The sequence below is a fragment of the Neolamprologus brichardi genome, chromosome 17 (assembly GCF_056152115.1).
Source record: "Neolamprologus brichardi isolate AB-2024 chromosome 17, ASM5615211v1, whole genome shotgun sequence".
Taxonomy (NCBI): Eukaryota; Metazoa; Chordata; class Actinopteri; order Cichliformes; family Cichlidae; genus Neolamprologus; species Neolamprologus brichardi.
This window is the reverse complement of record NC_142120.1, coordinates 22,595,410-22,620,958: the sequence shown is the minus strand read 5'-3', so window position 1 is coordinate 22,620,958 and position 25,549 is coordinate 22,595,410. Positions and strand designations below refer to the sequence as shown.

The following is a 25,549-nucleotide window of genomic DNA, read 5'->3' as shown; positions in this document are numbered from 1 at the left end:
AGTGTTAAAGCGGTAGCCAGAGAGGAGTTCTGGAGAGGGTGGAAGCTATGAAAATCTCCGTCTTACCGTGCAGGGGGGAGATGGAAGCGTTGAAGGAGAGGTGGTGGTCCGGATGGGTTTGGTGGTATGTGTCAGCTGTCCTGAGCGGTGAAGATCCCGTGGTGGTGTAAGGGCAGGAGGGCAGGCAGGTGAGGCAAGGAGATGATTCTGAAAGCAGGCAGATTAACCAGATGTCCAAGATGAGCTGTTCAGTGTGATGGAATTTCCAGGAGTAACTGGAACACAAGATTGTAAGGTTAGTAAAGCACTTGAGAATCATAGACATGAAGCGTGAGGCCTGGTTACCAACATAGGGTAGTTGACTAACTGGCGAGGAAGCAGTGTCAGCAAGCAGCTTAAATCTCCAACCTAATTGCCTCAATCAGCTTCAGGTGTAGGCCCTGCCCATGGGTGGATACCAGGGAGGTCCAGACCTTCAGCAGAATTTTCCAGCCACACACCCAGACCATGACAAAAGTAACAGTAAGCATCAAGTCTAAACAGAGGCGATTAACTTGTCGGGCACAAGTGTGAGTCATGTGGTGTCAGCCCACCTCTGTTTAAAGGATGGGTGTGCTGGGAAACATCCGGTGCATGGAGGCCCTTCCGCACAGCTTCTTGGCCTGAGCACAGGGCGGACCTGTACAGCGTTCAGCTGTTTCACTGCTGCGCCAGCTTTCCTATGATAACATAATGTACATGTGAGAACACACTGTATATCGATATTGATTCAGTATTTGGAAACATGCTGGAGTGTGTGGTGGTCCATTTTCCTTGTGCTGGTGACCTCTGACCTTTGAGCTGTGGTTCGTTGCTGTGGTTGAGTTGGTAGATTATGAGTTTTGCACTGTGTTTAGTTGTCACTGCAGCGTCTCAGAGCTGATCTGACTGTATAAAACCCATTTATAGTCATTAGCAGCCCTGGAAGAGCCAAGCTCATTAGAAGGATTTTCACGCTTTGAAACCCAGCGGCCGCCTGCAGGGGTCAAAGGTCAGCGCTGCAGCACAGGGCAGACACATAATCTGGCTTTTCAATTAGTCACATCTGAAGTGTATCACAGCCTCTGAGGTCGAGACATCAAATTAGATTTATTATCCTGCGGGGTGAGACTGAGCTCCACACTCCTCCTTCTCCCCTCAGGACTCCATCTAATCTCTCATCCTCGCTCCATCTCCTCCTCCTCCTCTGACAAGAGGATGAGTAAGATGACAGATCAATGAAGAAGGAAAACAGCTCTGATATTTTCAGATGCTGTGTCTCCATCAGTCTCTTTATGAAATCCTCTCAGATCCACAATCACGTTGCCTGCCCTCAGAAACTGGAACCATTACAAAGCAGTGCACTTCATTTCCTTTAGCCAGGAGTGAGATGTCTCAGCCACTGATGGTCACATTTCCATCCTGTTACTGTGGATCTTCATGGCCCCTGTGGTCCCTCATCTTTTTATAGCAACATTATTACACAAGTGCTGACAGGGTCCTGTGCTGGACCCTGTGGATGTGTGTATTAATTTAAAAAAAATGTTGGGTCCATAAGCATCTGGATTTGAAGATGTTTTTGTCAGACCTCAATCATGAAGCATGTTTTACATCCATGCTGGTTGTGCTCAAAGGCAGCATGATACTGTAATCACTTTGACTGACAGGTGGTGGTACCTGTCTGCTAGCTTCGCCTGAAATGGACCTCTGGACATGTATGTGCTGTATTTTTAATGACATCATCTGGTCAATAACATGTCCGCTGTGAGGTTCCTGTAGTAACAGAGCATCCAATAGGGCGGAGCTTCAGTTTCAGGATTTCATTTGGAATCATGAAGTAATAAAGAGCAGGTATCTGTCTCTGAGTGATGCTCCAATACAGTTGGTGATGCAGGCTGACAACCAGGCTAGCTACAACCAGCAGATGACTAAGAGCTCCAGCCTCTCATCCAAATATGGTTCCTTCTGTTCAGGGCTTAATGCAACACTTCAGAAGTCCAAACCAGTGACGGCAAATCTGGAAATCCGTTCATTCAGTTTCATGACTCGCACACATTTTTGAAAATGCTGATCACAGGGTTCCATAGGAAAACAGAGGCATGAAGATGTTTCCTGTGGATCATCATGTTTTCATGTTTTTTCACTGTTTCACTCGCTCGAACTGAACCTGAGTTTTACAGCTACAGGAATCTGTTATTTGCTCTGTTTCGGTCTTCAAGACATATTTTTCTCTTCCCTCAAAATCATAACTGAACGTGGGACGTGATAATCTGATCAGTGTCTCACATCTCTCATCTTTAACTGAACACCATTGTGAGATGAGTGCAGACAGCAGCCTGAATGTTGACGCTGCAGCACAGCCCGTGTCCAGATGTTCCCCCAGAGAACGGATACTCAGGCCTGCACCGAGGCTGCGGCGTGCAGGGTCTCCATCTCACCCACCATCAGCCCCACATCGCCACTCCAATGCGAGAATATCCAAATGTAAGTGACAAATTTGTGTTGAATTTGCAGCGCGCTCTCACACTGACTGAGACGCCTGTGACAGGATGTAATTTACTGCAAATTAAACCCTGAAAATCATTCTGGCTGCTCCTAGCACCACTCGAACGCACCGCAGATGGCTGCTGGCTGAAGCTCCGTCTTCTTCTGCTTCTTCTCCTGCTCAGCTCTCAGATAAACAGACTGCACACACACACACACACACACACACACACACACACACACACACACACACACGTACACACACTTTTACCAACTCTTTACTGCTAACCACAGACGATCTGAGGCGAGCATTCAGACATAACCACAGGAGGAGGCTCTGAGGTATTTGCAGCTTGTTCGTGTCCGTTTACGGTAAAACAGTTGCAGTGAGGGAGCCGCGCTCAGCTGCCATCACTCACAAATCCACGGTGTGAATGAAATGCAAACCATAACACTCCCAGTGAGTTAAGGAAATCAATGTGTTGTTCATGGCTGTATTTTATGATTGTGTGTCGACAGGGTGACCAATTTCCATCAAGCACTCGTAAAACCCAAAATATGACCAAACATCAGAGTGGGGCTTAAAACCTCACCATCCTTGCCCTCAGCTGCAGGCTGGGAGGCAGGATGGCCTCACACACTGCTGAATGCCCATGCTCTGTCTAACCTCTGACACCATCAGTGTGTGGTCATCAGCATCCGTTTACCTGTATGTGTAAAGTTCCTGTTTATCTGATGGGCGTGTGGTTCTGGTTCAGCTCGTGTCTTTCCCGATCGCTGCTGCTTTGGACTTTTCTGCCTCCTCTTCCAGCTGTGAAAATGTACAGGTTTTATTTTTCTGCAATAATGACTCAATATTTTGAGAAAACAAGAAATCTGAGGACGCCAGCTGAGTGTTTCTGTCTGATCTCGCAGTTATTGGTGTCGGAAGCTGAAACGACCTTCAGTCGGAGCGCTCTCAATGCAAACACAGACGCTTCTTTGACAGTGAATGCATCGTTATGAATCCAGCAGTACAGCTGCAGGTATCCAGCTGAAAGCTCCCATAAATCCAGGTTCCCATCACCTTCCTGTCAGCTGCTATCAGTACGAAGACATGACGCTGTCAGGTGTAATTACTGCCGCTTTCACTCGCTTGGTTTGCGGGCTCTGATTGGCTGCTGAAGCTGAAGGCGAGTCGATCTAAAGTGAGTCACAGCAGATCGCTGGAGTCATGCCTGAACCGGCTGATTGACGCCTGACACTGACCTGATGACAGCTGACACACACGCACACACACTGTGTGTTCTTATTATGGATGTTCAATTCTGAAGGTTACCTGCAGAAAAACTACAAAACTGAAACCTCCTAACTTTTCCGTGCACGACAACATGTAAAGGTATTTCCAGCTTTCCATCTGAGAAGTCTTGGGTTCTTCAGTTCGACCTTCAGCCTCACAGCTTGGCTGCTCGCTGATGTTTTCAGGATTTTAATCGACACTTTTCATTAACATAGTTATGATCTCAGGGTTTGTCCTTTGCAGTGAGTCTGAGGCAAACAGCGCAGGACTCCTGAAAAGAAGAGGAATAAAGTAAGTGTGTCTTTTTTAAAGAATATATTCTTCTGGTCTGATCAGACAGCGAACTCACCACAGGCAGTGGGCTCACCCTGCTGGGTCAGATCTGGATGTTTTGGTTGCAGATGTCAGTGGGATTCTGAGAGAGGACCAGAAAATTGAAATATTCATTCAGGTCTCTGCTGGCTGATTGATTTTCATCATATCCAATCAGCAGAGCCTCCTGGGAGCTGTAGTTAATTATTAATATCCATGTAGCTTAAAGTATTGATAAAAAGAAGATCCGGAATGAAACCACTGAGGCAGAGAAAAGGAAGAGGCTCGTCTAATTATCTCCATGTCAGCCTTTTTAGTGAGTTCTAACCCTCAAATGTGAGGCAGCACTCTCTGCTCCAGATGAGATGTGAATAAACACCATCCTGATGGCTCCTGCAGTCTGACACTCACTGCAACACGAACTGCTTCAGCGAACGCTGCGGAGCAGCGGGTTTCCTCGTTCCTCCCAGCGGGCTGACCTCTCTACAGCTGCACAGACCACATGCAAAAAACAGCCAAAGTTATTATTTTCAATCTGTAATGGAACCTCTGAACCATTTTTCAGCCTGTTCATGCAAAATCCAACATCATTATCTTCACCCACAAATGGATTTCCACTCCCATTTATCATCATAATTTCCTCTTCGGTACAAAACTTTCCTGCTTCAAGCAAGCATGGAAACTTTTCTGCAATCGGGGGAAAGATTCTTTTCTTCCAATTATTAAATCCAGTTTATTTTTAATTTCATTCATCATTCATGTTGATGAGCTGCTGTGTATAAGCGCTCATGACTTCTCCTAACCAGCTTCACCAGAACTGCACAGAGCTGCTCTATATTTAGACTCTGCAGGTGTGTGCATGTGTACCTGTGTGTGTGTGTGTCAATGACTGGTAACAGCAGACGTCAGCTCAGAGGATTTTTCTGATTCTGTCGGTGTTTAAGTGTTACTGCCTACCAACATACTGATTACACACACACACACACACATATATGTAATGAAGTCATGTGACTGATACGATCCCAGAGAAGGTTCCGGAGCTCATCGGTGAGTCTCAGTGAGGAAACAGTGCTGCTGGTCCCAGAGGAGTGTGTTTCTGGAATTCAGGGAGGAATGTCCTGCTGTTCCTGATGTAATGGCACAAACAGTGGAAACTATTCCCCGGCCACAGCTCGTTCAGTCCTGGATGGCCTTGAACACACTGTACAGCAGCTGTACAGATGTTTTTCCACTTCATTTGACTTTTTAGCATACGCCCCTCGTACACCTATGTGTTTGCTGAGTGGTGATGTATCATCAGTGAAGTTTACAGCTGAACCTTCACAGTGGAATTAGTGATGAGCACTGATAAGGTGAGCTTTAGTGAGGGCTGGCAACCAAAATAGCTTGTTTCAGTCAGATGATGAACTGATGGGCTGTGTGAAGCGAACGTATTGGATAAATGGAGAGGTCGTGTTCAGGCCTTAAACATAGCAGACAGGCTCACCTTTCACAGTCAGGCCTGTTTCTCTAAATAAGGCAACAGGATCCATCTTTTAAACCTGTGTCCTAAACATCACCTAAATAAGGTGTTTAATGGCGGTTCATGGTGAGGTGAAGGTAAATATAATAAAGTACTAGGTCTCCATCAAGTACACAAGAATGCTTCTTTTATATACAAAAAGGACAGAATCAGATCTATCAGCATTTCTTATTTAATCAGTTTGTCAAATGTTTGAATGAACACTTAGTTCTTGTTTTCTGAGCATCTCAGCCTGCACTGTCTCCTCGTCATAGCAGACCCCCGCACTCGTCATGGTCTGTAAACTATCTGTGGGGATGGGAAGCATTAACAGTAAAAGTGACCGTGATGGTGTCAGTGCTGTGGCGGGAGCGTAAACACGAAGCCCACAGATTTATGGGCGTGGGTTTCTTCTTCTACACCCGTGTGCGTGTTTTAGACGCTACGAAGCCGCCTGCTGTCAGCGTTTTAAATGAAGCAGTGAGCGTGGCAGACTCATGGCTGAGAGTCTGGAGAGCAGTCTGAGGTTGTCACTAGCGCCATTCAGATTGGTCACAACAGAGGTGTTAATCCTGACCAAACACTCTCTATTTACAGCTGTTTGTTTGATTTTGGCCTGACTAATTCATTAATTTCAGACTTTAGGAGTGACACGCTCACTTAACACAAACAGAGCTGATGGAGACTGCAGAGGAGCCTCAAAGCTGCTCGCGTGTCATTATATTTACCTGGAAGATAGCAGGTGTTAACCTGAGAGAATCCATGGCCCTCCCTCCCCATCCTACGGTGCCACTGCCGGCTGCTGCTGCTGAACTCGTTTTCAGAGGGAAAAATATCTGCAGAAATATCAGCAGCAAATTTGAAACGCTCCTATCACTTTCATACTCAGAGCTGTTATCAGCAGAATCACGGGATCGGTCAGTCACTTCTGCTACGCTGAATCCCGGCAGCTTCCTCTGTGCTGCTTCTTTTCTGCTCCAACTTGGAAACATATTAACAGACCGACACATCCAGATTTCTATCTGCCGACTGCAGCTGCTCGGTTGCGGTTCAGAAATTATGCTGGGTTATATTTCTAACTGTGGACTGAAGCTGAACCTAAGTGGGAACAAACAAACAGCAGGTGAATCTCAGAGAAGGAGAAGGTAAAGACCATGCCACAGGTCAGCGGAAGCAGTTTCAGTATGAATTTAAGCTTTCAAAGTTACCCGAGGCTGGAACACTGCAATGTGTATATTACATAATGTTGCTAGTCCTCAGAGCTGCACTGGTCAGCTGATCTTAATGAGAAAACAGCGACTCAGTCCGGAAGTCATTTCCTGTTCAACCACTGGGTCTCAGCATCGCCAGTTCTCCAGATATTCCACTTGTAGAACTTCTTTCAAAAGAGGTTAGCTACCTGTCCATCACATGTTGTTAGCCAATGAGTGAGCAGTTTCACAGTCAGCCACACCCCTTGTTGAGGAGATGGCAACCTTAGATACGCTGATCTCGAGACTTTATAACGGAACTTGACAAACGGTGGTGGAGATGTCACACTGTAGCGTCCCCTGGCTGCAGCAGTCAGATAAAACGACCTCTGAAATCGACAGCTGAACTGAACTGAGCTGCATGAACCGAATAACCTCCGACAGAGTCATGCAGGCGGAGGAGAAAGTAAAACCTCACATAAACATCACATGATGACGAGAGGAGCAGAACAAGTTCCAGTGAAAAATCCACACTGAAATATGAAACTCCACAATCCTGGACACAGTTCATCTGTGTCTGCCTCTGTGTGTGTGTGTGTGTGTGTGTGTGTGTGTTAAACTGGATTATCATGTATTATGTTGGCTCGAGGGATTAGACATGATGATTAAACTGCCTTTTGGCTCTTTAATCTATTGAACAGAGAACAGGCTGAACAAACAGCAAAAACACACACACACACACACGTATTATATAGCATATAATGTGTGTTTGTGTCTGATCTTCATGTTGTCAGACGTTTGGGCATTCATGAGCGATGAACATTCAGATTAGAGGAAAGTTAATCGTGTCTTTTTTTTTTTTTTTTTTTTTTTTTTTTTTTCTTCTTTTCTGCCTGTCCCGTTTGGCTCTTTTGCCATCAGAATTATTGTCTAAAGGCGAAGAAAGATGCCCAACGGATTTTCTTTACCAAATTGACCATCCCAGCTTTGCCGTAATGGTCCATTTGATTCACCTTTTATTCTTTATTTTATTTTCACTTGCTGAATACGGGACAGACTTGACTGGGGGAAAGAAAAGGGAGAAAGAAAGAGGGAAAGAAAAACAGTTGAGAAGAGGGACGGGGGAAAAGGGCAAAAAACAGAATAAGCAAAAAAAAAAAAAAAAAAAAAAAAAAAAAGAAAAAAAATACATGTATCGATCACCTGGATCACCTGTTGAGAAAGAAAAAAGAAAACAAGCAGAAGAAAACGAGAGTAATACAATAAACAACATCACAATGATATATGGGAATATGACAGTAAATACTAAATATTAAACATTATTGTGCAGCACGTAAGATCGACAGCACAGTGTGCATTGAGGTAGGAGCCAAAAAGGGTGTAGTTTGTGTTAATCGTGTCTGTTTCAAAGTTCCTGTGGCCGATTGTGGAGCAGTGACATCACAGCACGCTGTGTGAACACCTGTGCGAGGCTCGGGGTGTCCTGACTGTCGGGACACTGCACAGCTGTGACCTTGGCCTGACTCGAGTTGTAGTAACCCAGAGGGAGATACTTCCCTGCAGAACATGTTTCTGACAGCTTTGTTTCTACACATACGGATATCACAAAGAGATACGATGAGCTGATTACAGGAGGAAACTTTCTCAAGCACCTCGAGCAGCTCCAGCAGTCACACTCTGCCTCCCCAATAATCCATCCTAATTTAACAGCAGCACTCGCAGGCATCGTGTTCCTTAGTGTCTTCTTGAACACTTACTGGGCTGATCTTTTGTAAGCTGCCTCATTTTGTTTGCATCTGCTGGTGGTTGGCTCTGGTGTGTTTTTATCTGTGTGACATACTCTTTTGTGTATGTCACACACTAAAGTTTGTGGCACCTTCGTTCAGCTAGTTTCATATTAAAGGCGTTTTACCTTTCACCTGCACAGTCTGGACCTGCTGCAGGACCTGGCCTCCTGTCCTGGTGTGTAAAGAGACCGCCTTAAGCAGTGGCGGTGCAGGGGGAGGTTAGGCTAAAAACAAGCCCGTGCCTTCTCACTCTGACACTAATGATGCTCTGTCTGTAATCCCTGACAGAGTCATGAACCAGGGCATCCGCAGGTGTAAACAATTTACAGCTTTTAAAATGGTTTCAGATTCACTTTAAGACACAAAGCACTCCAGACACAGAGTGACCGAAAATCATCAGCTTTTTTCAGACTGAACTTCCATTTTTACATTTCTGGAAACTGAGAGCGGACTGCTAATGTGCAGTCTGCATCATGCTCAGAGCTCCTGCTGTTGCATTACAAGTACTGACCCTTTGCTGAGCCTGAGCTTAAACCTAAGCTACTACTGTTAAGATGTCTAAAGTATTGTACTGCCCTCTGATTACCATGTGGGATAGACGTGAAGCCAGTGCAGGCGTCTGTAGGTTGGTTTCATCACAGTGACCCTCCTTAGTTATGAGGAAAGACCAGGAAGACCTTCCAGGTGTCGAAGGTCAGCAGTCAGCTCTCAGCCCCTGCTATGAATAACAAGAGAGAAAATGCAATACAAGGGCGTGCGCACACACACACACACACACACACGCATGCACACACACAGAGGTAGCTTAGGAGCTCAGGTGTGTAGGCGAGGAAGCGAGCTGCGACGGGGTAATTAGCAACAGTCGAGTCCCATAGAGAGACTTCACAGAGAGGGAGGGAGGGGGTTGTTACGTTGACAGGTGAGATAAATCAGGATGGATGGAGGCGGAGTCTCCTCTTATTACCTGTCAGCAGCAAATTAATTGCCACTAAAAACATCCCGGCCCTCTGTGTGTGCTGCAGCTGTTTGTGAAAAGTCACACTGAATTATTCAGTGGGTTTCAGGGAGGTGACGGTGAGCCGGGTGCATCCTAGCATGCCTTGCAGAGCCGAGCACAGCTGCGGGGTTATAGGCTGATGTGTCGTTGATTTTATTCAGGTGTCAGTGCCAACTGAACGTGTTTACTCGCTTTCAGTCCTCATCGACTGCAGTTGCAGGTGTAACCTGAGGTGTGCTCCAGGTGGGTTTTGTGTCCATCACAGGAACCTTACCCAGGAAGGACTTGAGCTTCAGAACCTTTCCAGTGACACTGTGAGTTCAGTTCTTTTAAGGTGGAACTCAGTAAAGCATCTCACCGTACCTTCAGTGGTGATGAAGGAGTGCCGCTGGGCCCTTTCATGAGTACTGATTTGTATCTCACTCAGACCATCTGGTGACAGTTTTGACCTATTAGATCACCTGAGTTCCATGCAGGGATATTCAGTCACACATTTGTACATTTTGGCCCTTGAAAGGAGATCCAAGAATTACTCCTACGGGGTACACTGTGGTACACAGCAATGGACTTTTACAGTAACCCAGTTTCTGAGAGTACAGGTACTTGTTCCCCACACTGGTGACGTGAACAGAGCGGTGACCATGTCTGTCAGCCTTTGTCGAAACCATCAGACTCTGCATTCCATGATCTGCCGTGAGCAGCAGGAAGCTGAGCCCCTCTGCTGGGCTGTGGTGATGATGTCTGTGTACAGACTGCTACTCATACATTGCATCAAAACTGCATTTATTATTTATTACTGCTGTCATCACAGAGTTTAACCACCCGACACTTTGGAGTAGAAACTATTTTCTCAGCTGAGAACAGTGTTGGAAGAAGCCACACGTTGACTGATGGTATTGATTCATTTCTTCTCAGTTTGACACCCGTCTTTGTCGAAAACCTGCACTTACAGTTTTTAGCTTTGGCAGCGCAGCAGCAGGAAACCAGCAGACGAATTCGCACACAGCTGCACAAGACCTCTCAGGAATTTAAGCTGTGCTCAGCAGCGAGGGGTCCATCTGAGGGTTAAACATTTCCCGATAGATTACATTTGTCTTTAAGAGGTTTTAGATCATGGTGGAAATAACAAAGCTTTTGTTCCTCTTACCCTGCTAGCACCAGAACCTGGTCGCTCAGTCACCAGTGTTTACCCACTGAGCATTAGAGTGCCAACAGACTTTTAGTAGTCTTTGTTTATACATGAAGAGGGTCATTACCAAACAGCTAAATGTTCCACAGGCTGGTGTAACTGCACAGGCGATGAACGTTTCCTACAGTTTTACATGTATTCATGTCTGATTATGAGCATCACAAGTTTATCCTCAAAGCAGAGGAAACGGTTCTCTGCATCTGAACCAGTCTGCAGACGGCTGAGGAGGAGAAGACTACCTTTCACCTTTCAGAGCTTAATGTTGTTTAGACAACTGCCCCATTCATCATTATCAACAGGTCTTTGGGTGGATGTGTTATAGAGGGTTAGAACCAAACGAAACACTGGTGCTGTATGTTTACTGGGACAGATCATCTCATGTTGTTTTATCTACTGGAGTAAAAAGTGAAAGTGTGATTGAATTAAACGGACTCGTGTAAGAGGAAAGTTTCTGGTTTCGACTGCTTGAAGTTTAATGAGACGTTTTGTTGACAAAGTGAAAAATGTTTCATCGTTTAATAAAAATATCAGCAACAATGCGGCCGTCGTTCTTCATCCAAACTCTGTGCTGATTGTGCCGTTAAATAAACACTCCATCACTGACAGCGGTGGCCATTTTGTCCCTGGTCCCAGGCGGCGGTGGTGTTAGAGTGATCTTCGATCAACAGAATGAGAGATGAAGGCTTCAGTGCTGCGCCCTCCTCCGTGTCAGCTGCTGCAGGACTCACAGTGCACTTAGTTCAGGTCAATAGATCAATGGATCAATAGAACTCCACCTGTGATGTCATCGATTGTTCAGTGTTCCCGCAGAGACGATCAGCAGGACCAATCAGAGGTTAAAGCTGAAGGCAGAGGCTCAGCGGGAGCTCATGGATTAGTTGTCTGTTTTTATAAATGGCTGCGCATCGGCACATTGATGGATCTTTCTTCAGATTCACAGCTCCTCTGCGGTGATTGATAGTTTTTATTTTCACATCAATATCTGTTCTCGCACGCTGATGGTTTATCATTTTTAAGTTTTCCCTGAAAATACAGCACATTTTATTTAAGGAGGAGATCAGTCTGAGCTGAACTGAACCTGTCTGCCAGTTTCTGCTCTCTCCTCTGTCAGGACTTTAAGCCTACAGCTAAAAACCAGAAGTGTTCTCAGAGCTGATCTTCCACCAGGGTCAGTGCTGGATTTTGCCACTTTAAAGAAACTAATCCACATCCAGCATCTTCATTTTCTCATCTCTCCACCAATAAGACAAACTGCACTGATCTTCAACTTCACTTGCCTCAGCGGAGGAATACTTACATATGATTGGCTGGAAAAATATCAAAAGCAAAACATGAGCAGAGATAACTCATGGATGAAGACATAAAAACACATGTGATGAAGACTCACACAGGGAGCACTGATGTTGTTTTTTCACATAGTGCCTCCTGCAGCGTTAACTCTGAAAGTACAGTTTGTTCTTTATCATGTTGCTCCATGTTCTCTGCGGATCTGTTTAGACCAGGGGTCCCGAACTCCAGGCCTCGAGGGCCGGTGTCCTGCAGGTTTTAGATATCACCCTGGGTCAACACACCTGAACCAAATGATCAGTTCATTACCAGCCTCTGGAGAACTTCAAGACATGTTGAGGAGATAATTTAGCCATTTTAATCAGCTTTGTTGGATCAAGGACACATCTAAAACCTGCAGGACACCAGCTCTCGAGGCCTGGAGTTCGAGACCTCTTCCAGTCAGAGGAAGCTGGAGTCAGCGTGGTTTGTGTGTTTGTCGTCTTTGTTTCAGCTTCTTCTTTTTATAGAGAGCAATGGAAACACCCCAAAACATTCAGACCTTCTAATCATTTCGCTGGGAAAAAGGTTTCAGAGGCTCATTAATTTTTTTTCCTGCAGATCTGAGCACCAATGAAAGGTTCCCATTTTACAGAAATTTAAATGAACTAACAGCTTCCACCTGAAAACTACAGTTCGAGCTTTCGGTTAGTGATTGGTTGGGGGTTTTACGCCCCAGTTGCCTCTGAGTGAGGCCCTGCTGCCCACAGAGGAAACAAATTCAGTCTGCTGTAGTGTCTCCGTGATAAATAATGCTGTCTTCTTCTTTATAAATGTTCCAAATCTTGCTGCTGGTTGTTCCAACGTAGATGTTCAAGATGCATAATCACTCAACCTGACGGAGGTCGAGAGCCTTACCGTGTCTGAGTGAGGCGAGAGTCTGTAATGAAGGTGTGACGTGAGATAAGCAGAGCTTATCTCTCTGTAGGATGAGGGATTCATAATGTAGCAATGGACGAGGAGGAATCTCTTTAACGAGGTTCTGGAAGGCTGAAACAACTGTTGGACCAACGTTTTTATTGGCATGATTATGTCGATGTCTCTTCAGCAGTCACTTTCTCTATCTTGTTTAATGCTTTCCTGGACTGTCAGGAAGCGGGAAACTTAAAACCTGCAGGAACACGAAGATAAAATACAAAAATAAAATGAAGGATTAAAAAAATGACAAAAAATGTAAAATATTAATACAGAAAAAAATACTTTAGTTTGATGGAGAAAAACTCCCGTATACAATTTTAGGCGACTGAATAAAGATAATTGTAATGAGACTGTAATCACGTGAGGATCCTGGAGGAGATAATGATTTCATTTTAAAAGGAGGTGCAGATTATTTTCTGTTGTTGATCAGTTCACTTATTAAGATCTGAAAGCTTAAAAAAAAGTAATGTTCTCGCCCAGCGTGTTCCATATCTAATCAGTGGATCATTACTGACAATTATGGCTCTTCAGGTAAACATCAGGATTTAATTCACTGCCGTCCATGTTTTTTTCTTTAATTATTTTATCATTCATGTAATTTCTACTCTCCTCTGTGCTTTGTGTCTGAAGGCCGCAGTTAATTGAAGTTTCTCCTCCGTGTGGTTAAATGAGCATGCTGCTTAAAGTCAGAGAGCTGCTAATGGCTGCTCTTTGAGTCATCATTAGATCGAGGTCCGCAGCTGCTTTACACACACCAATTATTCCACATTATCAGAGAAGAGCTCAGAGAGAGGACTAACAGAAACAATCCTGGAGACAGACCGGATGACAAAACGTTGAATACCAAACATCAGACCCAAACAAACATGATAGGTGGACAGGACGTTTGATTCAAACAGTAATAAGATCGTTCAGCTGGTCCCCTGCGTCCTTTTGAAGGATCTCGTGGTCTTTTCAACATCCACTCTGGGCAGTTTGCTTCACAGAGCAACAAAAGCCAACAGCAAACCATCAACCAATCTCACAGCCGTCCCAACGGTAGCATCTGGAGCCATAGTGAAGTTATAGTGCAGAAACAAACATGTTTTAAATGTCTGATTTTTGTGCTCCTCTAGAGATGCTTTAAGGTTTTAAGCTCTGACCTAACCTTCTGACCTAAAATACAACCAAGAACCAGGTACAGCAGTAGTAGTTCCAGAAGCATTGGAACTACAGTGGAACCCCGACTTACGAAATTAATTCGTTTCCGAGGATCTTTTGCAAGTCGAAAATTTTCGTAAGTCGAAGCACCCATCGCGCCTTTTGAGTGAACAATAGGCTATAGGCTAATTGCTAACTGCAACAACAATACGTCTTTCAAGTGGAACAGCAAAGCGCAAGTACGAAAGCCAAGGTGGTTGTCACAAGATTCGGATTCGGCATTGTGGGAATTGTGGTCATTGTGGGGTCAGCCAATCAGAGCCAGCGGATTTTGTTACACAGGCATTTTGCCGTAACACGGGCAGAAATATTGCCGTTAAGTGCCTTCGTAACTTGAATTTTTTGTTAAATGGGGTATTTGTAAGTCGGGGTTCCACTGTACACCTTGGGAAGTGATTTTCTACGTAACACCAGCACCACGCACACTGGATCTCTAAAGACACCAGTGCAGGTGATCTCTCTTGTTCCCAAATGAGACTCTTACCCAAGTCTCATTTGGGCTGTAAGTGACAGACAATATATCATAAAGTCTAAGTTCAAATACTGGGATGGTCAAAAGCATGAATAATCAGCAGATGAATGGATGAATAACTTCAAATATTTAACTGTGGGTATTATCTCTCCACTGTAACTGAACTGTAACTTAATACGATAAAGGGCCGACTCTTCTCTTGCATCTTTGTTTCACATGATTCAGGTTTGAACACGTGTGATTAAACTTGCCATTGAGTAAAAAAAGTAGTAAAGGGGTGGCAATTAATTTAAATATGAACATGCATAATAGAGAAAAGAAATGTGTGGAGTACATCAGCAAAACTTCATATTAAACATTTAAACATTTCATTTTAATTAACAGTTAAAATAACTGTGATGGACTCCCTGTACCTTCATCCAACAGAGTGACCCTGTCCTGGATGGTGTGGTGGAGCAGGTCCTTATTGACGCTGTTCAGGTCAGCAGTCTGAGCTGTTTACAGGAGAATCTGTGTCAGTATTCAGATGTAAAGGGAACTCGGGCTGAGTCACTGCAGGCGAGCGTGAGCCTCAAGAGGAGCTGCTGCTGGTCAAAAGCAGCGTTTCAACAATGTGACAGAGACTGATGGACTCTGCCTGTGGATCTATTTTCAGGGCTTATTAATGCAAAACAGTGACAGCTGGGGAATACATTTGCATCCTCTCTGCCTTCTTCCTCTCTGCATTTGCTCATCCTCCTCGCTTCTTCCTCTGCTCTTCAGACTCCACAGCTGCCACCTAATTGGTGTTTGTGTGTGGATGAAATGTGAGCGGCTGAAATAAAAATCCATCTGAAACCACCGGATCGTTCTGATAATAAAGTAAATGAAGGAGACGGAAAGCCGAGGTCAGGTAAACGTGAAGGACAAACTCTGTGTGTAAATTAAAACAGCAGCAGCAGAAGAAGAATGATGACGCTGAGGCTGGATGGGCTTCCAGTTGCAGATATGAGTGATGGAGGTGTGTGCCGTCATCAGAGCTGAATGATGAGCATTTATTTACTGTAAGGTCCTCACTTCGAACTAACCACACACGTGTGTGTAGGTGTAGGTGTGTGTGTGTGTGTGTGTTGAAGAAGATGGATGTTGACCCTGACAGCTTCAATCTGTCACAGTGACGAGTTTAAAAATAGAGAGATGAATAAAAGTGTCTGCTGTGACCTTTAGCTTCTCTCTTCTTCGCTCTCTCTTTGTTTGGAGTCTCTTTTTCCTCCGCCTTCATCATCTTTCACTCCTCACTCCACAGAAAGCAGCTGCACAACCAACATAGGAGGTTTTCAGTTGTTTTTGTGCTAGCATTAGTCAAAATGCATAAGAGAGCCTCAGAGGAGGAAAATATTTTCAGACTGAGGTCACATTAGCGTGTTTCACCACAAGGTGATGTGAGCTGCTGGTGCAGATGGAGGGGAGAACAATTAAACAGATGAAAGTGATAAGGGGGGGAATAGTGTTAGAGTGAATTGTTAAATGTTGTCATTTTTGTACTTAAATTTGTAAACCTTGTCTTAACCTGAATGTTTAGAGATTTTTCTGTTCCTTCCATACATCTAGCTGGGGGAGGCAGTTAGCTATAGATAATGTTTAACTGCAGGCACATTCTATGTGAAGGTTCTGTTTTCTTATTTAGAGAGGATGTTTTACTTTCTGCCCTTTATGGCCTCACCTGTGCTTGTGTATGGTGAGACTGTTAAAAAGTGGTTGAGCCATATACAGGGTTAGGGGAGATGACCCTTTGTGATCGGCAGGAAGTCACACAAAAACATCCACACACACACTCACACATGCTCGCACATGCATACACACACACTGAGTGCCTTAGTTTTATGACGCAACACAAGGGGTTTTTACAATGGGTGTTTGTGAAACTGCGTGTCACAGAATAAAAGGCTGCAGGGGAGTTTTGGAGTCATCTGAGACCGAGGGCAGAGGTGCTGCCGAACGCTCTCCCCTTGCTAGCACGTTAAAACCGGTTGAGCTGTTTGTCTTGCTTTCTTCATGGGTGGTAAGTCTTTGAACCAGCAGGGCCTGCAAGGTGCAGACCCAACACATACAGTCATGTAAGTAACCAACGTGAAGGCGTCTCCTGATTGTAGACTTCACAATGATCCTACTGCTTAGAGAGAGACTTCCTGGTTAGATGCTGTGAGGTTGTTCTTTCCATTGTGTTGTGATACTCATGCTTGCAGAGAGCATCTCAGCTGATGTTCTTCTGACAGACCTGCTGTAAATCAAATCACATTAGAGTCAGACTCTGTGCGCTAAACATCAAGCTGCTGGTAATCCTGCTGAATCGGAGTGCTGATGCTGCAGGTGGACAGCCGAACAGTGAGCTGAACATCACTGCAGAGCTGCTTAAGACTGAGCTGACAGTATGAGGATTCTCTGGAGGTTCACAACTGTTAGCCTGTCAGCTCAGACTCAGGGATCATGGGAACATGTGTTACTGTATTGAAGCCCAGAGGTCCAGGTTCGGGCTGGTCACAGTCCAGCGGTCCTGCCTTGGGTCGATCGGGTCCTGGTCTGTGTGGTTAGCATTACGGTGAAGAAGAACGTGCTGCTGTTAATAAAACCTGTTCAAAGCCTCCATCATGTCACCGCATTAATAACGCACACAGGCGCACAGAGAACGCTCATCCATAATGAAGCAGGCCTCTCATTAAGCCAGAAACATTTTACTCTGACATGAGCAAGAGTGTGTGTGTGTGTATGTGTGTGTGGCCTGTTTGTCCTGTTAATGGGAGAGCAGCAGCGAGGTGCCGTTTGTCCAGATAGCAGCATAAATAATTTAGACGTAGCGAGGCGAGCGCAACGTGAATTCCCTTTATGAAACGTTAAACATGCTGCCAGCAGCCAGTGTATTAAAGCTCTCTGCAGGACGCACACACATTTACTTCCTGCACACTAAACCACGTTTTCCAACATCACCTTCTCCCAGAGCGACCGCTCAGTGCCACATTTTAACTTTAGGGTCTACATGCAGGTCGAACGACTGGCTTACTGCTGTAGAATCTCATGGAGGAACTCTAAGCTCTCCTGTGACGGTGCAGGGGTCCATTTAAGATACGTAAGAGCCAAACAAGTGTGAAGAAATCAAAGCGAACCACAGATTAGAAAAGATCTCTCTGTTAAAGCAGAATCTGTAGCTCACAGTGTACAACAGCTCTCAGTGTGATAACACTCTAGCAGGAACACGTTTTCTCTCATGTGTGCAGCAGCTCAGGTCCAGACTGGGCCGCACCGGCGCCATGACCTGAATCTGCAGCTCCTCCCGGGCCTCAGTGTGGTGATGGATCGTTGTTGTTCTGAAACTTTCAGTGTTTCATCTTCTGTTAAAAACTGGACTTCATTACTTTGAAACTGCTCCAGCTGTAGATTTGGGCTCTGCTAGTGGCTCTGGGCTCCAGCTGTGAGAACTCCTCCTTGCCACCGTTGAAGTGCAGCCATATTTTTCTGTCCGCTGTTTCTGCAGCAGAATCTGGGTCGGCCGGTCTGCGGGCAGATTCCTCCTAAGGGAGTTGTGTCTGGTTTCCTGGCTTGCCGTGCTGTGTGATCAACCCTACCAGGATGTTGATTAACTGATTGATTGGTTGTGGAAGCGTGGCTGATAGACCGCTCTGGCTTCAGGATGGAGGGATTAACGGTAAACTCTGAGGAGCTCAAATCTGAAGATTTCAGTGGATCTGACAAAGTGCTGACCGCAGCATCAATATCTGCTTTTTGTTATCACACACACACACACTCACAGACACGTGAAGGACGATGATGTGATGCGGTGTGATGGTATGTGATGAAGTTCACCTTCTCTCAGCAGCACACATGCTCTGAATGACATTTCACACTAAACTCCCATGAGCCTCGAGTGTTGCAGTGGGCAAGCTGCCGATCAGAGAAGTGAACCTGAATGCTTCATGTCTGCAGAAACTAATATCAACTCGAAGTCTTGCGTTTACATTAAAATAAGATTGGGATATGAGTCTGAGGGAACCTGCTCTGATCTACTCAAATTTATCATGTCGTGTGCTCTGTGCGACTTTTCTATAAGTCAGAAGATTTTTATTGTTACTGAATGAACCGATTGTAGCTTAACCTAAACAAACAGGCCTCCTTGACTCCTTCAGGAGCCGTCAGTGGCCCATGGACTGATTTCTGCTTTCTCTGTGAAGGACTTGGACATCCAAACCCTCCCTGCACCTCCTGCTCTCTCCCCTCACAGCTCGAGACTTTCACAAAATGATAAAGTCAAAAATAAGCTGAAAAAAAAAAATCGTCCTGTAGGTCATCAAATGATATTCAATCATTTTATCATCACCTTCATCGTGATGAGCCTGATGATCCTAATCATTCAGAGACAGGCGGGAAACAGTTTGTGTTGAATCATTAAAGTGTAAGTGCATCAAACTGACTCTCCTCACTGAGCATGCTCCATCATTAAGGCCATCATCTTTATTCATCACTGAAGCCGTTTCATCAGGATCATTATCAAACCCTCAGCTCTGAGCGTCAGTGCTCAGCTCTCACACTGTCTGAAGAGATTATGGTGCTTTTACTCTGAAGGAGCAGAGGAGATCCTCAGAGCTCTGGGTTACAGAGAGATCAGCAAAGTAAAACCGCAGAAGAAGAGAGTGAGTTTGGGAAAGCTCTCAAAGACTTTGCTGTTGGTGCAGAAGGAGTTTGATAGAGCAGATATTTTATTGCCTGACTTTCTTGAATTTACCTCTCTACTAAAGTTGAGCTGAGGGCGTTTCCTCCAAATTAAAATATTAATGACGAATGACAGGATGAATGTTGGTGTTCAGCCTACAAATCCTGCTCAACTCTCACTTTTCTTTCAGCTAAGCCGTAAGGATCTCCAACCACCCAGACTCTGAGCATTTGCACCGTTCATATTTGTGACCTCAGTGTGCATCTGAAAGCATATCGAGCACGCGGGGAGTCCGGCCATCAGAGGAAACATGGTCATTCACACAGTACCTCAAAGCTGAGGCAGTGACATCACATTAAAGACGCTCAACAGTCAAAACCATCAGACATCTTGCAGGTTCATGTGCGCATCAGCAAGAAAGTTTGATTTAAAGTATTTCAGTAGGTTCCATGTTTATGTGGTTTTCTACCATAATAATAATTGTTAATATAACACTCAGAGACCGTCAGTGCTTAAACGTTTTGTCTTTGTTCCTGTTGTTTTTAAAAAATTTGGTTTAAAAAAAAGTGCAATATTCCTATTTGTGTAAAAAAAAACATTTGTGCTGCAATGAACCAGTGAACCAAAGGTGGGCGCTGTGTCTTATTATCCTCAGCTGATGTCAGTTACTCCACTGAGGTCAAAGTCATTACTGGTGGAACACCTACTAACGCCCATATGTGATCGAACACACAAGTTTGTGTGTGTGTGTTTGCTATAAAGAGGTGAATACACAGCAGAGTCAACACACGCACCCTCCTTGATGAAGGACGTAGTCACATGACCGACACAACCATACACAGCCACACACACACCTGTACTCTGAGTGTGTTTCTAATTGGGTGAAACACACTGAGACAAGGTCGCAGCCTCCGATTGGCTGCCTGTGAGACGCGGTGGCTCGAGCTTTGAAGGTTTGCAGGATGAGACGAGGCGATCCGTCACTGACTCAAACTTCACCTTGAGCGAAACATGAAACTCGACAGGAAGACAAAGAGGACAGAAGTTTACAGAAGTGACTTCCTCTTGGAACCTGAAGAATGGAACCTGAACCGCTTGATGTGGATCATGTTTATGAGGGTGATATTAATCAGTGCTGCATTTAGCTGCTGACATTTAGTCAGCAGCTGACACACCAGTTGTCGATATCTGAACTGCTTGGTTTATATCTTCATGTTGATATTTTGAAGTCTGAGTATTTGTTAGTCTGATTAATGTTTTCTACACGTCACACTTCAAATGAGTTTTTTCTGAAGGTCTTTACAGACCAGGTATTAGTTTGAAATATTTTAGGATTCCACATCCAGCCACTCACACTTTGGGGTATTTTTTTTTCTGAACCAAGCTGAACTTGTACTTGCACTGTAGCTCAAAATGCAGCACTGAGTATACAACAATATGGAAATGATAAAGTAATCCTGTTTAAAGTCAGACCCAGAGACCCAAATTTTTCTGCCTCCTCTGATGTGGTCCCAGTAGTTTTTAGTTTTTATTATGTTTTTATCGCTACTGTAGATGATTATACAAAAGCCGTGCCATCTTCCTTTGATTGTTGTCTACAGATCAGTTTGAGCTAGACAAAAATATCATTTCCACATGTGAAAATATTTGTTTTATAGCTTACATTTTGAGATTTCTGTTGGTGTAAACTTAATCAGAGCGACCGATTTATTACTGAAAGCAATGATAATAGAAACTAAACATCTACTTTGAAAAATCAGTAATTAGAAACCGAACAGTTACTGAGTGTTTTTGAGCCTCAGGGTGAATAAAGCTCGTGACTTTAGCCTGATGGAGACACTCTCCTCTGTCCTAGCGTCTGAGCACTGAGCATGCTGGGAATGCCGCTGCTGTCTTACTGTTGGAAAGTGGGGCAGAATTATTTGGGTGTTTTAAAGTTTTGATGAATGTGTTGACGTGTGGTGGTGGTAAGGCAGAGCTTTAGCGCCTCCACGTGGACGCTGACTGAACTGCAGTTTCATTCATGAAAATGAAGGTAAAACGCTGCATCAGCTCCATTTTCTGCAGAGTCTTTGAAAAAGCTGCATTTAGTTTAGTTATTGAGTATCTGTCACACCAAACTGACTGATCATAAATGAAGAGGAAACTGTTGAGTGTGGTGTTCAGCTTACAGGAAAACAGATGTTTAACCACAGCTCGATGATCACACAGGATTACTGATTCCGTCTGTTTGAGAGCTTCACCTTTAGTCCTCCAAACCTAGCTCTTACCATTGCAGTCAAACAGCTCAATCTCCGACATTCTGATCATCAAACTTGTGGTTGGTTTGTTCAGGTGGGCAGCTTCAAATTTCAGTCAAGCTTGAAGGTGTCAGTTTTGGATCAGGGTCTTCTTTCTTTATCACTACCTCTCAGTCCTCTCATCTGGATTCAACCCTGGACCTTCTTACTGTAAGGGGACAGAGCTAGCAGTTCACTGCCACACCACCTGGAGTCAGAACCAAAGGATTCAAACTAGTTATAAAGTGGGTCCACATCAGAAATGCTCCAACTTCACAGTCACAGACTATTCTGTCTGCTCTTTATGCTCAGTGTTGTAACAGCACATATCAGGCAACATTTTATTCTCACTTGAATCACAGTAATGCAAACATTTTGTGAAATAATCGTTGCACTGCATGAAGACCAAAGATCTTAACACCATCTACCATCATGTTCGCTTCTTTACTGCGTGCAAAGAAAAGAGACCCAGCATGCTTTTCCTTTTGTATGACATCACAGAGATGTTTGGGAAAATGGCCTATCAGAGGCTGAAATACATCAACAGAGGTGCACTCATTTCACTGTAGCTTATGCTCAGCATAGCTCATGATTGTCTCCTCCTGTATAAATGACTCAAAACACAGTGTACATACTGTGTCCCAGTCTTTCATTTACAATCAGGTTAACTTTGGTATCTTCATCATAAACACACTGAAGTTCTTCTTTAAGCATTTACACCTTTACAGGAATAAGCTTCATAGTGTTTCTGTGGGATCTTTGATGTATTCAGATTTATTTGTCTTCAGGTTTTTCTGAGTGGGCGAAATCTGAAGAATCCTCACAGCTGGGCTGACCTCTGACTCTCTGCTCTCTTAGATATGGTGACATGGTACCAAAGACCATTATGGGGAAGATCTTTGGTTCCATCTGCTCTTTGAGTGGCGTGTTGGTCATCGCCCTGCCGGTCCCCGTCATCGTGTCCAACTTCAGCCGAATCTACCACCAGAGCCAGCGAGCCGAGAAGAGAAGAGCGCAAAAGGTGAGGACTCCATATATTATCCATTCATCCATCCACTGACACAAACTGTCTTCAGAGTGTAATGGGAGGACAGCAGTGACCTGGGATTTAGATGCAGGACTTCAGTGTTTTTATGAAGAACGTTTTGTTTCTAACGAGTTTAAAACTTTAACAGAAATTAACAGAATGTGAAGAAATAGTTATAACGTTATGTTCATTAATCAGTGCGGGCAGCACTCATGTAATCCCACACTGAACCACAAGACTCTGGAAGCCTCCAGCCTGCCCTGAGGCACGCTAACATTATTGTTATATTAGTGTTAGATGAACATCTGTACAGACATGCTGTTCCTGGAATACATACCTGATTAATTTTAGCAGCTGAAAGGGCTCAGACTGCAGCTTTAAAAACTAACACAGAAACTTTAGAAGTCTGCAGTCATTTCAGATCTACAGACCAGAATGTAACGCTGGTCATTACACTGAACCTTTCTGGTAAGACGCTGCCACCGTGTGGTGAACATATTCATTGCATATTTGCAGAGGTGTTTACAGAGAGCAACTGTGGATGTGGGTGTGTTTACAGCTGTGAGTGTTCAGAGAGAAATTCAGAGTATCTCTGAGAGGAAGCAGGGCGCTTCTGAAGTAAGAGGGCCGGCTGCTGCAGAAGGTCACTCACACATCAGTGTGGTGACAGCAGTTTGTCCTAATTTAGAAATCTGAGTTTCTGCACAACCCACAGGAGAAAAGAGAGGAAGACACAGAGAGCAGGAAGCTGTCCAGGCTTTACTTCCTCCCAGCATCAACAAATGAGTTTTCTGGTTGTGCTGGAGACCTTTGTTTACCCCGCTGGGGGTCAGAGAGAAACACCATGTTGGAAAGTTACAGAGAAGCAGCTGAATCATGTTTCTGTCTGCAGCCTGAAGCCTGCAGAAGATCTCTGAAGAATAAATATTGTCAGATTCATACAACACATCATCTACTGAGCAAAGCTTTTATGTTCTTTCATGCACATCATCAGTCACTCAGCTTCTGTCTGCAGAAACCATCAGCATCACATACATGAACTTATTGTCTGTGCAAATTAGAGTTGATGCTTCAAACTGAACCTGAAGAAACTTTGGGAAAGCTCATTTTACACCTACATATTCACACTACTTGTGGTCACTTACCTTTAACCGGTAAATAAAACACCGTTGGCTCAATTTATGTTGGGATAATCTGTCAGAGATCATGAAGATCCTGCTGACCACATCAGTGTCAGCTGTGAGGATGCAGTTCAAATTTGACATTTACACAAAGTTTGGATAGATTTTGATTGATTAGGAAATGAGTGGCTGCAGACACCCTGACGTTCTTCCACAGATTCTTGAAGGATTTAAAGACACTTGTTGCTGCACAGATTTGTCATCTAAATGGAGGTGATGCTCAAAGTGTTTATCCAAATTTTTAAAGGTTCACACAGCTCACTGAGCTCAGCTGGCTGCTCACCGGGTCATATTGCCCTCTGGTGGTGTTTTTCTCCAATACATTAGAACAGTGGTCCCCACCCCCGTGAAATTGATGGTTTTCAGGGTTTTATCTGTAACTCAGTTTCCCTGCACCTTTTCCCGCTTTGTAGTTGTGTCTTATTTTTGAAAGAAATATTTAAGAGTTACCATAGCTACCAGAGAGCATTAAGGGGCAGAGAGGAGGATATTAATCTCAATGTTGTTGTCGCATTTCAGGAGGACACTGCTAATAAAGTTACACAATTACACAGTGAATTTGCGTTTATTATGATATTTACAAAATACCACAGTTTTTGTCTTGGTTTTTTCATTTTATTTTGTTGTTCTTATCCGCGACACCTTAAAGGTCGGTCCGTGAAAGTATTGTCTGACATTAAACCGCTCCGTGGCACAAAAAATGTTGGGGACCGCTGTCAATCTGAAAATCATGTTATCTGGATAAATTGATATGATTATACTTCCCCAAACCCACAAACCTAATTTAGTGTTGGTGTCTGGCTTGCAGTTTCTGTGTAATAGTTCCTGAGACTGACTGACATTAATCAGGATTACATTACAATGTAAACATGGACAAACCAGGTCAAGAGTCAAGTAATCAGTAATAAACCTTTGATCAGATGTTATCTTGCATTTAGCAAGTAGGGGTGCTATTTTTATAACTTACGTTGAAGCTTGCCACACGCCTTTTTCATTTTTTGCTGTTTATGTGCACTGCTTCATCAGCTGCTCGTCACACAAGCCAACACTTTGTTTGCATGATTTAAGATTAGTCTACAAGCAGAAGTTATTAAAAAGGACAGCTTGTGTCCAGATATTGACATCTTTGATATTTTGATATTTTCTTCACTGAAGTGACTTTCTGAATGCAGAAGATATGATTTGCTCACATTAGTTACCTTGTTAGTTTGGTTCTGGGTGTTTTGTTGGATTATCAGGCTCACTTTTCATGGACGTCAAAGGCTGAGATAAACATGAGCAGATGAAGGCAGCAAATGGGATCTGAATCTTTGCAGCTTCTGTTTTCATGTTCACATCTAATCCTCGTGCAAATTTGTTTTAGTGACCATGGTGTTGAGCCTGTGTTTGTGGTCCCACTTACAGTTGATCGCTCACAAACCTATGTGTGTTCACAAACAGAAAACCAGGCTTGCTAGAATTCGAGCAGTGAAGAGTGGAGGCGCTAACGCTTATTTGCAGTACAAACGCAGCCGGCTGATTATTGACTCTGAGGAGGAGGTAACCGTGGACGTGCAGTGTTGGTCCGGTGGTGCTGATGTTTGTTCTCTTGGTTTCTCTCATCTTTTCTGTCTCATATCCAGCTGTGAGGAGCATGCTGAGGGCTGCTTTCATTGTGCTTTCATCTGTGTGTGTGTGTGTGTGTGCGCGCTTCAGCAGTGACATGTTT

The 25,549-nt window shown here is 44.2% G+C and overlaps 1 protein-coding gene across 1 annotated transcript in view; it reads left to right on the top strand.

The window, feature by feature from the left end:
• LOC102777600 (A-type voltage-gated potassium channel KCND2-like) overlaps positions 1 to 25,549 on the top strand; it is a 92,031-nt gene that overhangs the window by 56,128 nt on the left and 10,354 nt on the right. The window contains exon 2 of the mRNA XM_006781057.3: positions 22,492 to 22,654. Coding sequence (XP_006781120.1) covers positions 22,492 to 22,654 — 163 coding nt within the window. The remainder of the gene's footprint in view (positions 1 to 22,491; positions 22,655 to 25,549) is intronic.